Consider the following 18,198-nt stretch of genomic DNA (forward strand, 5'->3'; position numbering starts at 1 on the left):
TTGGTCAGATTGGTTTCTGCAAAGAAGAGTGTTGAAGCAGAACTAGGCAAAATGGAATTTGTGCTGATGGGCGTGGCGTTGGCAGAGTGGGGACTTGGCCTGCCCTATCTCCAGCAATTGCCAGCTTTCAGCTGCATGGTCAGAGTAACCATGTTTTTTCTTAGTTTGGTTTAGATCTCTTTTGAGAACAGAGTGAGTCTATGGAGCTGACCATGTGCAGACATAGCGACTGCGTTTGTTTATACAGAATTTTTTTTTCATAATATCTTTAAGAACCAGGATTGTTTGTTTATGGTTTTTTGGGGATCACACCCGGCAGCGTTCAGGGGTTCCTCATGGCTCTATGCTCAGAAATCGCTCCTGGCAGGCTCAGGGAACCATATGGGATGCTGGGATTGGAACCACCATTGTTCCTTGGGTAGCCGCTTGTAAGGCAAACACCCTACTGCTGTGCTATCGATTTGGCCTCCTATGTTCTATTTTGTTATTGTTGTTTTTGGGGTCACACCCGGCAGCGCCCAGGGGTTCCTCCTGGCTCCACGCTCAGAAATCACTCCTGGCAGGCTCGGGGGACCCTATGGGATGCCGGGATTCGAACCACCGACCTTGTGCATGCAAGGCAAACGCCTTACCTCCATGCTATCTCTCCGGCCCCTAAATTTTTCCTACTAAAGTTTTTTTAATAAAGATACTATGGGCCGGGAAGGTGGCGCTAGAGGTAAGGTTTCTGCCTTACAAGCGCTAGCCAAGGAACGAACCGCGGTTCGATCCCCCGGCGTCCCATATGGTCCCCCCAAGCCAGGGGCGATTTCTGAGCACATAGCCAGGAGTAACCCCTGAGCGTCAAACGGGTGTGGCCCAAAAAACCAAAAAAAAAAAAAAAAAAAAAAAAAAAAAAAAAAAAAAAAATAAAGATACTACTTACAGTCGCGCGGGGGGGCGCGAAAAACGTTTTCTTCTTCCTGGGGAGGGGGCATGACAGAAAATAATTGAGAAGCACTACCCTATACTGAGAAGGACCAGACTCACACAGCTCTCCGGGGGGGGGGGGGGAACGGAGGTACACCAGGTCCCGCTGTGATGACGCACTTCCGGCGCGCCGCCGCCGGAGGAACCGGAAGGGCGGGCGGGAGGCAGCCGAGCCGGGCGCCGTCGCCGGGTTCGAGGCGGGGCCTCGCGACCGCCGCACTAGTCAGTCACTCGGCTCGGAGTACGGCGGATGCGGCCGGGAGCGTCTTGGCTGCGCCTCGCTTCTCCTTGTCGCCGGGACCCCGCTGGCGTCGCCTCCCGACGCGCGGGCCGCCGTGGGCCGCGGAGCCCATGAGGGTGCGGGCACCGCCGCCGCCGCCTCCTCCGCGGCGTCGCCCTCGCCCTCGCCCTCGTCCCCGAGCGCCCCGGGCCGCCTTGGCTATGGCGGCCGCCGCCTGAGCATGGAGCGGGAGGAGAAGGCGGCGTCGGCGCGGGATCCTGAGGGCGACGCCATGCCGGAGAAGCGCGCGGGCGCCCAGGCCGCGGGCGGCGGCGCCTCGGTGAGCGGCGGCGTCGGGGTCGGGGTGGGCCGGGGGTGCGCTGCAGGTGTTGGCGCGCGCGCAGGGGCGCGGGATGCTGCGGGCCGCTCGCTCCCTGCCAAGGTCCTTTGCGGGTCACCCGGTGGCACGATCTCCCTTCCCTTCCCTTCCCTTCCCTTCCCGATCTGGGCTCCGCGGCTCGCCCCGGCCCCAACTTGCGATGATTGCTATGGGTGTGTGTGTGTGTGTGTGTGTGTGTGTGTGTGTGTGTGTGTGTGTGTGTGTGTGTGTGATCTCCCTTCCCTTCCCTTCCCTTCCCGATCTGGGCTCCGCGGCTCGCCCCGGCCCCAACTTGCGATGATTGCTATGGGTGTGTGTGTGTGTGTGTGTGTGTGTGTGTGTGTGTGTGTGTGTGTGTGAGCTCTTGGAACCGGGGATCAAACCCCGGTGAGCTTCATGCAAGGCTTTGTGTGTGTGTGTGTGTGTGTGCCACAGCTTGCGATGATTTCTATGGGTGTGTGTGTGTACGTGTGTGTGTGTGTGTGTGTCCACGCGCGCTCATGGAACCTGGTGTCAAACCCCGGTGAGCTTCATGCAAAGCTGTATGTGTGTCTGTGTGTGTGTGATTTCAATGGGTGTGTGTGTGTATGTCTGTGTGTGTGATTTCAATGGGTGTGTGTGTGTATGTCTGTGTGTGTGTGCGCGCGCGTGTGTGCGCGCGCCACAACTTGCGATGATTTCAATGGGAGTTTGTGTCTGTGTTCGAAAAGGCGCCAAACCTTGGGGCGGTGGCCGAGCTTCCCCGGTTCGATCTTGCATTCGTTGTCCTGTCCGCCAGGACGGTAGCGGTGGCTCCTTCCTTCCTTCCTTCCTTTCCTTCCCGGTGGACGAGCGAGCGAAGAGCGCACGCACCGCTGCGGACTGAGCTTTTGTAATTTTCGTATTTTGGGTGACTTTGTACGGGTTTTGTTTTATCTTTTTTGACAGCTGGTAGGAAAGAAAACCTGCCAGTCTCGGCCGAGCAAGCTGTCACCGGCGCTTCGGTGTTCTAGGATGGGACTTGGGTATTATTTTCATCTCTCTTTCCCCCCCCTCTCTCTCCCTCCCTCCCTCCCTCCCTCTCTCTCTCTCTCTCTCTCCCTCCCTCCCTCCCTCCCCCCCCCCCCCCCCCCCCCCCCCCCCCCCCCCCCCCCCCGGCAGCGCTCAGGGGTTCCTCCTGGCTCTACGCTCAGAAATCACTCCTGGCAGGCTCCGGGAATCATATGGGATGCCGGGATTCGAACCACCGACCTCCTCGTATTCGGGATTACTCCTGGCTTTGTGCTCTGGGATCAACTCCTGGCGGTCTCAAGGGAGACCCTATGTGGGAATATTAGGATCTAATCTAACCCTGCATGCCTGGCCCGGAGCTAAAGGATAGTGTGCCTGCCCTACCCGCTGTAACTGTCCTCCTATTCAAACTCCCCCACTCACCTTTCTTCCTCTTATCTCTTGTCATTTTGAGGACCTATCTGAACTCCAGAAATACATCAAGGGGTCATTTTTCCCAACGCTTAAAGTGACATTTTTGTGCATTTAAATAAGTGGCTTCAGATTTTTGGTGGGCAGTTTTTTTTGCTTTTAAAGAACTTTCAGTTTGAAGGCAAAACAATTTTTTAGTTTGGTGGTAGAGCCCCCAGGCTAGCATTGGAACAGGGTTGTATACAAAAGAGCTGTAAATAGAATGGAGAGGCAGAGCTCTTTTCCAGTCCTTGTTCTAGCAGACCCTGGGGTCCTGTTGGTAGAATAATGTCACAACCCTGTCACCTAGTTCTGAATCTTCCTCTTTTTTATTTTTAAATGGAGGTGCTGTCTTGTTCAAGTCTAAGGTGCTGTTTCTTTTTTTTTTTTTAATATAATTTTTATTTTGATCATCGTGGCTTACATATTGTTGACAATATTATTTTAGGTACATATTTACATAAAATCAAGGGGGATTCCCATCACCTTTTTTTTAATATAATTTTTAGGTGCTGTTTCTTATTCAAGAAAAAAACTAGGGGTAGGGTGGGAGAGACATTCTTTTGAGTTAGTGCTTCTTGTTTTTTATTGCTAAAATTTTTGTCATCTTCTGATCCCTCAAACCAAACTGCCTACTCCTGTCCATTGATGGATATTAATAATTAACCACTAGGCTGTGGGCACTTAACTAGTGGCCACACTCTTAAGTAATCTAAGAGGTAGCTTCATATACCCATTCCCATACTGCAGCATCCAGAAGTTCTTTACAAATAAGTGCAGCTAAATATATTAAATAAAGTGCTTGTTGGGGGGGGGGGTCACACCCGGCAGCACTCAGGAGCTCCTCCTGGCTCAGAAATCGCTTCTGGCAAGCTCAGGGATCCATATGAGATGCCAGGATTCAAACCATGGTCCTTCTGCATGCAAGGCAAATGCCCTACCTCCATGCTATCTCTCCAGTCCCTAAAGTCCTTATGATTTTTAATTCTCTTCTCTTTGTCCTAGTGAATACTCAGTACTTCTTGTTTTTGGTTTTGAGCCACACCCAATCGTGCTCAGGTCTTACTCCTTAGGGAAGGTGCTCAGGTGACCTTACAGATGTGCTGGGCATTGAACCCCTGTCAGACACGTGCAGGGCAAGAACCTTACCCACTGTACTGTCTCTCCAGCCCCCTTGGTATTTTTGACCTAGATTTGACCGTTTCTTGAGATTACTCACTGTCAGTCTACCCTCCCATTTTGAATAATGTAAGCTAACATTAGAATTTACCTCATAGGATTGTTAACTGACTCCAGCTTGGAACCTAGTAACTCCTCAATAAGTTTTAACTATTTTTGTTATTTCTGACTTTATTTGCACTAAAGATTGATCCCATTACATAGTATCCTTAAGAAACTAGGTCCTCTGGCCTGCTGGAACTTTTGAGGGGTGTTGTATTCAAGGAAACCTACAGGGTTTTATTCTCTCATTCTTTTTTGTATACTCTGAAACCAATCTGCTAAATTGATTCTAAGTAGATTCCTGTCCATCTTTTTTTTTTTTTTGTCTGTGTGTACAGATAGTCTAAAGTTTCCTTCTTGCTTACTCACTAAAGACTTTGTGCAATGACTAGCATGGCAAGGTTCAGACACTGGTACTTTATAGAATATATGGAAGCAAAAACACTTTATGCCTTTAATCATAAATAGGCTTGTCTGCCAGTACTTCCACAGTGTGGGACTTTCCTGCTTGTAGTTTTGGTGTTCTGTTTTATTTCAACATGTTAATTTTCTTATTGCTAGATCGCATTGATGCTCAGCATTTAGGTTCATGAACCACAGAGGAACTTTCCTATCTTGTTTGGCAAAGGGATTTGTGAATCTAGTATTTATTCCAAAAGGTCATTCATTGCCTTCTAGAAAAGGCAGGTGTGTTAACAAGTAAATGTTTGTTTCATTGTTCTCTCTGTCCTTAATTGTGTGTATATTCGCACCTTGAGGTATTTTATCAGTTATTTGCTTTTAAGTGCAATATTTCTGTTACACTTAATGCCACACCGACAGTGCTCAGGGGTTACTCCTGGCTTTGTGCTCAGAAATCGCTCCTTGCTGGCTCAGGGATTGAACCCAGTTCAGCAACATGCAAGGCAAATGCCCTACCACTATGCTATCACTCAGACCCCCTATACACTCAATCTTTGTAATGGGAAAAGTATGTTGGGATTATTTTTGCCCCTTCCTTTTATTGTTGTTGGTCACATACATACTTGTGTTGTTTGCTTTCATGTACTTGTTTGTGGGATGCTGGAATCCCACACTTGTGGCCTACAAAGGATCTCCCAAATGGCAGCGGTGAGGGAATTAGTGCTCTGCTAGACAGGTGTGCTACCACTGAACTATCACCAGATCCCCCTTGGGTGGAAGCAGTACAAGGGGGGACTTCACTCCTGAGATTTGCTGCAAAGAAAACACACCAATGGGGGCTGCAGCGATAGCACAGCGGTAAGGCATTTGTCTTGCACACAGCCAACACCGGATGGAGCCCAGTTTGAGCTCCAGCATCCCCATATGGTCCCCTGAGCCTGCTAGGAGCAGTTTCTGAGCACAGGGCCAGGAGTAACCCCTGAGCACTGCAGGATGTGACCCAAAACCAAAAAAAAAAAAAAAAAAAAAAGACAAACCAAGGAGGGAAGATAGCACAGTGGGTGGGGCATTTGCTCCCCATGAGCCTGCCAGGAGTAATACCTGAGTGCCACTGCATGTGGTCCAAAATCCAAAAAGAAACTAAAGAAAAAGCACCTAAGATTCACATACTATTTATTTTGTGCTGTTCGTGAACTCCAGGAAACACTTGTATGGGAGTCTAAGGATCACTGTCCTTCTGAGAGCCTGTATGTTAAGAAAGTCCCTATGAAGACTAATTTGGATTTTTGAGCACAATATTAAGGTCTTTTTGGTTTGGGTTGGTTTGGCTCGGTTTTTGGGCCAATCCTTCCTGTGATACTCAGAGGTTACTCCTGGAAGGCTTGGGGGATCATATGGGATGCTGGGAATCGAACCCAGGTGGCTACGTGTAAGGCAAAGGCCCTTCCCTCTGCTTTACTGAATAGCAGAGAGGGAGGATGGGTGTATTGCAAGATCAAGATTTGATATGTTTTGTTTGTATAAAGTGAGAGGACCCTGGGACATATTAGGGGAGGCACATAATAATTAACTTTATTTTAAACTTTATTTACACAGTTCATAATGCAGTTGCTTTGGGCATTCAGTGTTCCCACACTAATCCACCACTACTGTGACCTTCCTTCAACTATTATACCCCATTTCCCACCCTTTCTTGCCCCCTTAGTAGGCACAAAATAACTTTTTTACATTGTTATAACAAAGAGGCTAATGGAATTATAGGAGAAATTACTTTTGTAAAAGAAATTTTGCAAAAATTGTTTTCTCTTACAATGAAGCCATTAAAGTCATTGCCTAAGGGTTTACTGAGTTATTGCTTGTTGAGAGCCTTCTGTGTTACTGTTTTCTTTGAGTCTAAGTTGGCTTTGCTACTGTGCCTTCTAATTTGGTGTGCTCCTAGCCTCTCATTATTTTGGGATTTGGAGATATTGCATGGCTACATATGAGGCTGTGGGCTCCTGGTTCTGTAAAACAGTAGAACGATTCTTGGCCCACTTCCCTCCCAACAGGGACCCAGCATTTTCATCTCAGTGACCTGTGTTTCGATGAGGTTCAGTGGCTTGGCTTGCATCTCTTCCGAGTTTAGTCATGAAGTTGGGCTGTTGTTTACATGGTAATGGTGGCTGTGAGTGGTTCAACTTATTTTCTTTCTTAGCACTTTAAAGTTTGATCTTTCCAAAGTTAATAAAATAGTGCTGGAATATTTTGTTGTTTTCAGCAATAAAGGTAAATTTGTATTTAGTAGAAAGTTTCTTTTTTGTTTCTACATTTTTAAAGTAGTTGAGACATAATACTTAAACTGTTCTTTTAAAGCAACCCAACTATTTACATTATTTCTTTCTATAAGATCTATACTTTTCCTTTCATTTTCAAATTATAATAAGATATAAGACTTAACCATGTGTACAGTTCAGTGGTATTCATCAACACCATCTCCAGAACATTTTTATCTTGTAAAATTGAAACTTCCATAGTCATTATATACTTTATTTCTTTAATACTTGCTGGGGTTTTTTTTTCTACCATTTTGTCCCCCCCCCCCCCAATCAAAACTTTACTAAATTGAAAGGTTTTTCCACACATCAATAGTGTGGTCCCAAAACCAATAAAACCAAAAAAGAAGTCCTTTGATAGTGGATGGGAATGATGTTGAGAAAGGAGTTGCTTGCACTAAGTGTTGCAACTGGGAGGAGGCACCATATTCACAGATATTCTCCTGCCTCTGGTTCCCCTTCTGGGCATAGTTATGGATTCTTTGGTGTCCCATCTCCCATGTTTTGTTGGCTTATTTTCCTTCCTAAAGGCTAATTGTCTTTTTTTTTTTTTTTTTTTTTTGAGATGGATGGTTAACTCTTTTTAACCAAATAACAGAAATATATGTGCCTTAAAATATATAACTATAGGGCCAGAGAGATAGCATGGAGGTAAAGCGTTTGCCTGGCATGCAGAAGGTCGGCGGTTCAAATCCCGGCATCCCATATGGTCCCCTGAGCCTGCCAGGAGCAACTTCTGAGCATAGAGCCAGGAGGAACTCCTGAGCGTGGCCAGGTGTGACCCAAAAAACCCCCAAAAAAGTGTGTGTGTATTATACATACATACATACATACATACATACATATATATATATATATATATATATATAAAATTTTGTTTGTTTTTTTGACCACACCTAGAGGTGCTCAGGACTGATTCTTGGCTCTGAAATCAGGGTTCAGTCCTGGAAGGACTTGAGGGACCATATGTGGAGCCAAGGATTGAATCCTGTGAGCTGTGTGCAAGGCAAGTGCCCTGTCCACCCTACTTTTGTTCTGGCATGTGTAGTCAGAATAATTGTATTATAGCATAATGTATATTGTAGAATAATTTTTCTTTTGGGGGGGGGTTTGGGCCACTCCCGGCAGTGCTCAGGGGTCACTCCTGGCTATCTGCTCAGAAATCCTCCTGGCAGGCATGGGGGACCGTATGGGACACCGGGATTTGAACCAACCACCTTAGGTTCTGGATTGGCTGCTTGCAAGGCAAACACCGCTGTGCTATCTCTCCGGGCCCCGTAGAATAATTTTAAATTAATATATTTTTTTATTTAAAAAGTTACTTCATTTTTTTTTATTTATTTATTTTTTTTTTGTGGTTTTTGGGTCACACCCGGCAGTGCTCAGGGGTTATTTCTGGCTCCAGGCTCAGAAATTGCTCCTGGCAGGCACAGGGGACCATATGGGGCGCCGGGATTGGAACCGATGACCTCCTGCATGGAAGGCAAATGCCTTACCTCCATGCTATCTCTCCGGCCCCAAAGTTACTTCATTTTACAGAATGAGTATTTCCATCTGAATTCCAGTTTCATCCCATGCTCAGTGATACCTTCCCTTTGTTTCTGCCCAAACCAACCTTGGGCCATACTCAAAGTATTTTTTTTTTTTTTTTTTTTTTTTTTTGTGGTTTTTTTTGGGGTCACACCCGGCAGTGCTCAGGGGTTACTCCTGGCTCCATGCTCAGAAATCGCTCCTGGCAGGCACGGGGGACCATATGGGACGCTGGGATTCGAACCGATGACCTCTTGCATGAAAGGCAAACGCTTTACCTCCATGCTATCTCTCCAGCCCCCATACTCAAAGTATTTTTAAGGAGAAAGTTATCAGAAGTGTTAACGATGTATTGAGGGACACTTCTTGGTAGTGTTTATTCTTCCCTACATTTATTCTGGTATGTTTCCGAGGCCTACTTGATCCCTTCAGAAAGCCTAGGTCCAAGTGTGGGGTGTGGCAAGTGAGAGAGAACATGCTTCACAGGTGTGTGTGAGGCCCTGGCTTCAAGCTTCAGCACCAAGAGGGAAAAAGGAAGGAAGAGGGGCTGGAACGATCGCACAGCGGGTAGGGTGTTTGCCTTGCATGTGGCCAACTCAGGACCAACCAGGTTTGATTCCCAGCATTCCATATGATCCTGGGAACCAACCAAGAGTGATTTCTGAGCACTGCTGGGTGTGGCCAAAAAAAAAAAAAAAAAGGAAAAGAAACTGCTGTTCCAGCTTAGACTCTGTAGACTCAAACATGTTTTAAATGTCCTCTCTACACTAAAGAGCTTTCTTTTGTGTGTGTGTGTGTGTGTGTGTGCGCGTGTGTGTGTGTGCGCGTGTGTGTGTGTGTGTGTGTGTGTGTGTGTGTGTGTGTTTTGGGTCACACCCGGCAGTGCTCAGGGGTTATTCCTGGCTCCATGCTCAGAAATTGTTCCTGGCAGGCACGGGGGACCATATGGGAGGCCGGGATTCGAACTGATGACCTTCTGCATGAAAGGCAAACACCTTACCTCCATGCTATCTCTCCAGACCCTAAAGAGATCTTTCTAGTGAGGCAGAATAATGTGGCATCTGAAAATATGGATCTTTTTCTGCTTCACATGTGGCTTTGCTAGCAATTGTTAAAGAAATCATGGCAGTTATATTTATGATGTTCTAAGGAATGTGGTTTGCTTTCACTAACCATTTACTGTTCCTCATAAAAATATGTGACTACAGAAGGCCGGAGATATAGATAGAGGTATGGCGTTTGCCTTGCATGCAGAAGGACGGTGGTTCGAAACGAGGCATCCCACATGGTCCCCCAGGCCTGCCAGGAGCGATTTTTGAGTGTAGAGTCAGGAGGAACCCTGAGCGATGCTGGGTGTGACCAAAAACAAACAAAAAATATGTGACTTCAGTGTATGAATTAAAAACGAAAACTAGAATTGCATGTAATTAAAACAATGACCTTCTGAAAATGAGTAGCTGATTAAGTGGAGATAGCTGGACATTTCTCATCCCTGGGACTTAATCCAATTTTAATTTGGAAGGTCAGTTTCTCATATTACAGGAACAGTGAGTGTCAGTCTGTGACACCGTCATATACAGAATTGCCTATACAGGTGATCCTATTTACTCTAATATCTAATCGAAAGGAAAACACTCCCGGGTGAACTAATGTCTCACTTTTACGTAAGTGAAGTTATATTGATAGCTTCAATATTCTTCATTTTTGTTTATTACAGGGGATGGGCCTGGGCCATACCTGGCAGTACTCAGGGATTACTCCTGGGTATACTGAGAAGGGACCATACATGGTATCTGGAATCAAACACCAGACAGCCACTCTCAAGGCAAGTTCCTTAGCCCCCTGTACTATCTCTGTAGATCCTAACTTAGGCAGCTTATTTATTTTTGGATTTTTGTAGTCACCCTTTTCTGCTCACACGTATCTCCTTGACTGTATAGAAATTACTCATAATGGTGCTCAGGAACCATATTGGGTGCCTGGAATTTAACCTGGGTCCATTGCATACAAGACAAATACCCTACCCACTGAATTGTCTCTAGCCCCAGTAGTCTGCTTCTCAGTTATCTTCCAGTTTGATTTTCAAATTTAAAAATAAAAGTGCACTAAGATTATGAATTTCAGGGCCAGAGGGATAGCATGGAGATAGGGCACTTGCCTTGCATGCAGAAGAACCGTGGTTCGAATTCCGGCATCCCATATGGTCCCCTGAGCCCTCTGAGCTTAGAGCCAGGAGTAACCCCTGAGCGCTGCCGGGTGTGACCCAAAAACAAAAACAAAACAAAAAAAAGATTATGAATTTCACATAATTAGTGGTTTTTCTGGTACAGCATCTCTGTGAGGTTAGTACATAATGAAAGTATTCTTTACAAACAGGTAAGACATACATTATTTTTATACTCTGCTGTAAAGTAGGAAAATTCAATGATACCAATATTAGTAACATAAGATTAGTATTCTTATTTTGGTTTTTGAGCCACACCCGGTGATGCTCAAGGTTTACTCTTGGCTATGTGTTCAGAAATTGCTCAGAAATTTGGGGATCGAACTTGGGTCAGCCTGTGTGCAAGGCAAATGCCCTACCACTGTGCTTTCACTTCGGCCTTAAGACTAGTATTATTGAAATAAAATAGTCACTCCTTTGGGTTTAGTTGTCCAGCCTATGACACATGAGCATCATAGGCTATGGAATGAATAGTGATGCATAATGATGCATTATTTATAGCATTAAAAATCTTGACTATGGGAGCCAGAGAGATAGCATGGAGGTAAGGCATTTGCCTTTCAAGCAGAAGGTCATTGGTTCAAATCCCAGCATCCCATATGGTCCTCCGAGCCTGCCAGGAACAATTTCTGAGCATAGAGCCAGGAGGAACCCCTGTGCGCTGCGGGGTGTGACCCAAAAAAAAAAAAAGAATCTTGACTATGGGGCCTGAGTGGTGGCACAAGCGATAGGGCGTTTGCCTTGCACGTGCTGACCTAGAATGGATTGCGGGTCAATCCCCTGGCATCCATATGGTTCCCCAAGCCAGAAGCAATTTCTGAGTGCATAGACTGGAGTAACCCCTGAGTGTCACCAGGTGTGGCCCAAAAACAAACAAAAAGAATCTTGACTATATTTAACGTCAGCTTCAATCATTAAATTACTTATTACCAGGTGATAACATCTATATGGAAGCTAGACAGTTAATATAAAGTTTAAAAAAGTCCTTCCCCTTTGAATTGCCCTTAGGCAATCATACTTCAAGGAAATTATCCTCCGATAAGGCAGTTTGTGGAACACTGTAGAGGTGTATTTGCTATATATGCATTAATTATGTATAATAATGAAGTATTGACTCTAACTTAAAAATAACTTGGTAAAACAATTGTAGAATATCCAGAAATTATTAAGTCCTTCAGATAAGCTGCTCTGTACCCATATAAATGGATAGTGAATGTGCAGTTAATATCTTTAAGATGTTTTAATAATACCCTTGGAAAAAGTCTGAAAAGATTATTATTCTTTCTGGTATTAAAATTTTGGAGATTTTAGTTTAATTCCTTTTCTGTTTCTCTACATAAATTTGTATGTTTTTCTACTGTTCATGTATGAAATACTAAGAAAAATTAAGAGACCTGTGGAAAAGAATACATGAATACTATAAATGGTAGATATCCCATAGACTTCCTGTTCTGAATGCGTGGGAAGCTACATTCTCTTTCCAGGCCCCTGACCTATTCCTGTATGACCTGCTACCACTCCTTTGCACAGATTCTTTTGCAGTAGAGGAGCCTTCCACACTACAGTTCCGTTTCCTTAGTTTACAAATGAAAGCACTAACACCCAGGAAATTGCATGGAGTCAGGAAGTTAGTTAACAACAATGTTAGAATAGAACTAATGTTTCATATGTACTTGAGAGATTTTTATGTTTTTTGTGGTTTGTTGTTGCGCACCTTTAATATGATCTTAAAGGAGGATGATCAGACATTGCAGCTTAAGGATATTATTGTATTTTAGTAGCATTCCTTTTTATTCTTTTTTTTTTTTTTTTTTTGGTTTTTGGGCCACACCCGGCGATGCTCAGGGGTTACTCCTGGCTGTCTGCTCAGAAATAGCTCCTGGCAGGCACGGGGGACCATATGGGACACCGGGATTCGAACCAACCACCTTTGGTCCTGGATTGGCTGCTTGCAAGGCAAACGCCGCTGTGCTATCTCTCCGGACCCTCCTTTTTATTCTTAAGAGTCTGGTTTGTGTGATATGTGTTTTTGTTCATCCTACTCATGAGGAAAGCACCATAATAAAAGAGAAAACAATTAAGTACTGTAATCAGGGTCTGTTAATGAAAAATGGAATGGTTAGAAATAGTTCCTAAAAAAAAAAAAAAAGAAAAGAAATCGTTGCTTCTCATACAATGAAAGATGTTGGTAGAACAACTTAAATTTTTCTTTAGGCAAAAAAATGTAGCTGGAAGGTCATATTAAGAGTTTTTGTTTGATGTAGACTTTTAAAGATTCTAGATGACTATTTTCAGCTTTTCAAAATTCATTTTATTAATTTATTTTGACAACTGCATTTAGATTCAGTTAGTTAAGATGATTTTATAAATATGTTAGTGATTTTATAAAAATGTTTTAGAAAAATGCTTTCTTAAGAAATAGCTAGCACTGGGGCCGGAGAGATAGCATGGAGGTAAGGTGTTTGTTTGCCTTTCATGCAGAAGGTTGGTAGTTCCAATCCCGGCATCCCATATGGTCCCCTGTGCCTGCCAGGGACGATTTCTGAGCATAGAGCCAGGAGTAACCCCTGAGCAGTGCTGGGTGTGACCCAAAAACCAAGAGAGAGAGAGAGGGAGAGGGAGGGAGGGAGGGAGGGAGGGAGGGAGGGAGGGAGGAGGAAGGAAGGAAGGAAGGAAGGAAGGAAGGAAGGAAGGAAGGAAGGAAGGAAGGAAGGAAGGAAGGAAGGAAGGAAGGAGGGAAGGAAGGAAGGAGGGAAGGAAGGAAGGAAGGAAGAAAGAAATAGCACAAAGGAAGGAAGGAAGGAAGGAAGGAAGGAAGGAAGGAAGGAAGGAAGGAAGGAAGGAAGGAAGGAAGGAAGGAAGGAAGGAAGGAAGGAAGGAAATAGTTAGCACTGATGAGCAACTTTATGGATGACTTTTTTTTTCACACTGCTCCTGACTCTGAACTCAGAAATTGCTCCTAGCACACTCAGAGGATCATATGGGATGCCAGGAATCAAACCCTGGTCAATCTTGGGTTGGCTGAGTGCAAGGGTAATGCCCTACCACTGTGCTATCACTCTGGCACCTGGTTGACTTTTTCTTTTTCTTTTTTTTTTTTTAACAAACACACATTGTCCTCTGAACACACTGTCCACACACGGTGCTTGGGGGACCATATGGTATGTTGGGTATTGAACCCAGGTTGGCAGTAAGCAAAGCAAGCATCTTACTCCCTGAACTATCTCTCCTGTCTCTGACCTTTCTTTTAATTTAGTATAATTCTTCCTCCAGTTTTTTCTTTGATATCTTACATTTCTTTGCTGAAGAAAAGGGACCATTTGTTTCTAAGTGTTCTCTTTGTTTTCTTTGCTGTTTAAGGACCAGAGCAAAGACATTAGTCTCAGAAGAGGTCCTTCTTTCATTTCACATATTTTTTAATTAGTCTTTGTTACTATAGAAGAGAGAGGATTGCTGTTTATTACCATCATTGAACAAAACAGACAAAAGTACTTTTCTTCATGGTTAATGTCATTTCCATTTTAGGGAAGATAGACAATAAACAAAATGAATTGCATAGTCATTAGAAATTCTTTAGGGTAGTGTAGAGCACAACCAAGATTGTGGGACTTAATGGAAGGTGTAAAATGACCAAATAGGATCTGTGCCGTGAAGGGTGTAGCAGAGTTTCATTCTCTTATATTTAGACAGATATATTTATATTTCTGATTGCTGTGCAGTAGGTGACAGAGCAGAAGTGAAAAATCTGTTCTATAATCCAGGCAAGAACTAGCAGAAGAGCAGGTGAAACAGGCATCAGGGATGGTGAAGGTTTCTGGCTTCCGTGTCTTAGACCCACTGACACTGGATTAGTAGTCTCATGGTGGCTGCCATTTGCATTCCCTGTTCTATTGGTAAAGGACTTATGAAAGCTGGTGTTTGTTATTTTTCCTTTAAAAAGTATGCCCTATTTTTTTTCCCCAAAAACCAAAAGAACAGGCATTGACACTTTAAGGAAATCAGACCAATTCTTTTATTTTTTATTTATTTATTTTTTGGTTTTGGTTTTTCGGGCCACACTCGTTTGATGCTCAGGGGTTACTCCTGGCTAAGTGCTCAGAAATCACCCCTGGCTTGGGGGGGACCGTATGGGACGCTGGGGGATGGAACCACAGTCACAATCTTTCCTTGGCTAGAACTTGCAAGGCAGACACCTTACCTCTAGCGCCACCTCGCTGGCCCCAGAGCAGTTCATTTAGCTGCCCTTCATGTTTATCATTTCCTGTTTAAAGTCTATCTAGTTAACCCATATAGATATGGCCAGGAAGGTAGGCATGCCCTTGGCCTGGGTTTAATACCTGTTTCCCTATGACCTGAGTATCACCATAGTAACCTTGGAGGCCCCCTAGTATCACTGGATGTGGCTCCGGAGGCTTTCAGGACCCACAGGATAGGGTCTTATGGGCCGTCACACTATAGGCCTCATTGTCATTGCAAATGACCCTGAACTCTCTGAGCACCACTTGGGAGACCCATAAATAATAAATAAAAAACACAAATGTAGTTTTACCATTTTGGAAAGTTAAAAAATGTTGGCATATAAATAATAGTATATTACCATCTTTTATAAAGTACTACTTCCGATTAAAGTCCAGTGTGAAAAAGCATCTTGGAATAAGCGTTATCACAGGGCCAAAGCCCACTAAGTGGAGAGCAGCTTTGTATTTTTATTTCTAGGAGTCATAGTCCCAAATGGCAACCAGTTAGAGAGGTGCAGTCTTAAAACCTTACAGAAAGTTGGGTTTGACACAAACCTGGGTTAACTGCTTGCAAGGCACTGTATCATCTCTGAGGCTCTAAATTTTCCTTACCGTCTCCCTTTCATCAGGATTCAGCCCAAGCACACTCATTTGATGATTAATCTTCTCTAATCTATCCATGCCTCCCTATTTGTTTCTAAAGACATTGTCACTTAAAGGAAAACTTATCTTTGCATCCTCTGATGTTTTTGAACATATAACCCTTCATCCCATTAATTCTAACTAGAAAATGCCTGACTAATAGAGGCCAAATTGGTAAGGACAATTAGTAAGAAAAATTAGATCCTAAAACTTTAACCTCCAAAATTCATCCTAGAAACTCAGTCTCTCCAGAGCCCACTTGATTTTCTACCCAAGCTTTGCAAAGATTGGCGAGACAAATAGAGTCTATAACTTAGAACCTTTTGTGGATAGGAAAGATGAACGAATATGACAGAATGAAATTTTATTATAATATAGATAAATCCTTAGTTGATCTTATATAGATTTTTGATGTGTATATTAGATATCCTTTTATAAATGGACTTCTTATATCTGTTTAGTTTACTCTTTTTCACAATAATTATTCTTTTTTTTTTTTTTAGCCACAAGGCGTTGGACGACCAAGTGTATACCATGCTGCTATTGTCATCTTTCTTGAATTCTTTGCTTGGGGTCTATTGACCACTCCAATGTTAACTGTAAGTATTGCTGGAATGGGACTTTGTTTATGAGAGCAAAAGTGCTCATTTCTAGGACTGTGTCTTAACTTTGAGTCTAAAAGTAGCTTTTTTTTTTTTTTGGTTTTTGGTTTTTGGGTCACACCCAGTAGTGCTCAGAGGTTACTCCTGGCTCTATGCTCAGAAATCGCTCCTGGCAGGCTCGGGGGACCATATGGGATGCCGAGATTCGAACCACTGTCCTGCATGAAAGGCAAACGCCTTACCTCCATGTTATCTCTCTGGCCCCCTGAAAGTAGCTTTCAGTACTGTTTATTTCACTGTGTTGATTGCACTGTGTAGATATGAATTACCTTGAACAAAAACGTGGCTCTTTGTTAAATTTTCCTGGGTAGCAAGAATACCAAGAATACCATACCTTCTGAATCAAGGTTCAGAAGGATATTGAGGGTGAATTGAGAGGGTTGTATATTTTTGGAAAAGTTTGCATACCCTAAATTACTACACAACTACACAAGATTGTAACTTGCTTTTTTTTTTTTTTAAATGTAATGGCTTTTGGGTTAAGAATATAATAGATAGGAAAGAGATTGGTAAATATTTGTACAATGAAAGTGGTGATTGTAAGACTTTAAGTTTCCACTTGTGGTTAGCTCACTAACAGTCATTTCCTTACAAAATCTTGAGTGTCTCATATGGTTAGAGGGAATTGCTGAAGGAAAAAATTGGAGCCAGGTTTTAGGTCTCTAGTAATTAATGTTTAATTTAAATAAATGTTAAAGTAACTGGTTTTCACTCTAATCAGGATATTTCTTCTTTTCATGTGCTTGTCCCTCCTGGGTGGGAAGAACCTCTGGATTGGCCCCCTATATGTTCTCCATCCATGGAGGTAGTCCTACTCTTCCCAACAAAGTCCTCTGTCCTTGGGGTCAGAAAGACTTCTTCCAATTTTGACCCCACAGCTAGCCTGTTTGCCTGCCAGAACCCTTTAGTCTGCTGGCAGATAGCTTGTGATAGAAATTTCTGAACCCTTTTTTATCTCCCTAATCTGTGTGGATATTTCCCGTGTCAGCGTTGCTTCCAGACCCACATTGGGTCTGGAATGAGGTTTAGTTGGGTCTAGTATGAGGTTTCCTCTACAATATAGAATCATATATGGTTAACTCTTTCCACTCACCATTTTGCCTTACCAAAGGGCCAGAGAAATAGAACTACTATGTGGTAAAGACACTTTGCCTAGCATGTGGCCAACCCAGGTGTGATCCATGGCACCCCATTTGGCCCATGTGATCTGATCCCCTACACAAGTGATGACTGATTATAGAGCCAGGAGTGAATCCTGAACAATGCCTAGTGTGGCCCCAAGCAAAACAAAAAGATACCTTTTGATTAGGATGAACTTCATTTCAAATTGTTTAGAAAATCAAGAAAAAACTTCTTAAGATATTAAAAATAGGGGTCGGGTGGTGGCGCTAAAGGCAAGGTAAGCCCTTGCCTGCTCTAGCCTTGGACGGACTGTGGTTCGATCCCCCGGTGTCCCATATGGTCCCCTAAGCCAGGAGCAACTTCTGAGCACATAGCCAGGAGTAACCCCTGAGCGTTACCGGGTGTGCCCCCCCCCAAAAAAAAGATATTAAAAATACATAAAATGAAGTGATAGACTCTCCTCCCCACTGACCCACCTGACCTGGCCAATTGGTGTGGCTCAGTGGTGCTGGGGATTGAACCCCAGGCCTGCACATGCTAGCTTTGTGCTCAGCTACTTGAGCCATCTCCCCAGCCCACTGTTGACTTTGAGAAGCTTTTAATACTTCTGATATATTTTTAATATCATTTGATTAATTAAAAGTGCAACTTAGAACTATTGATTTGTTGTGTTTTCTTTTGGGGCCATACCCGGCAGCACTCAGGGGCTACTCCTGGCTATCTGCTCAGAAATCACCCCTGGCAGGCACAGGGGACCATATGGGATGCTGGGATTCGAACCACCATTCTTGTATGTGCAACGCAAATGCCCTACCTCCGTGCTATCTCTCTGGCTCC

General features: G+C 43.9%; 1 protein-coding gene across 1 annotated transcript in view; it reads left to right on the plus strand.

Moving 5' to 3' along the window:
* The first annotated feature begins 1,384 nt into the window (after positions 1-1,384).
* MFSD14B (major facilitator superfamily domain containing 14B) overlaps positions 1,385-18,198 on the plus strand; it is a 44,256-nt gene continuing 27,442 nt past the window's right edge. The window contains exons 1-2 of the mRNA XM_049770077.1: positions 1,385-1,529; positions 16,081-16,176. Coding sequence (XP_049626034.1) covers positions 1,431-1,529; positions 16,081-16,176 — 195 coding nt within the window. The 5' untranslated portion in view covers positions 1,385-1,430. The remainder of the gene's footprint in view (positions 1,530-16,080; positions 16,177-18,198) is intronic.

Source organism: Suncus etruscus, chromosome 3, assembly GCF_024139225.1.
Source record: "Suncus etruscus isolate mSunEtr1 chromosome 3, mSunEtr1.pri.cur, whole genome shotgun sequence".
NCBI classification, from domain to species: domain Eukaryota; kingdom Metazoa; phylum Chordata; class Mammalia; order Eulipotyphla; family Soricidae; genus Suncus; species Suncus etruscus.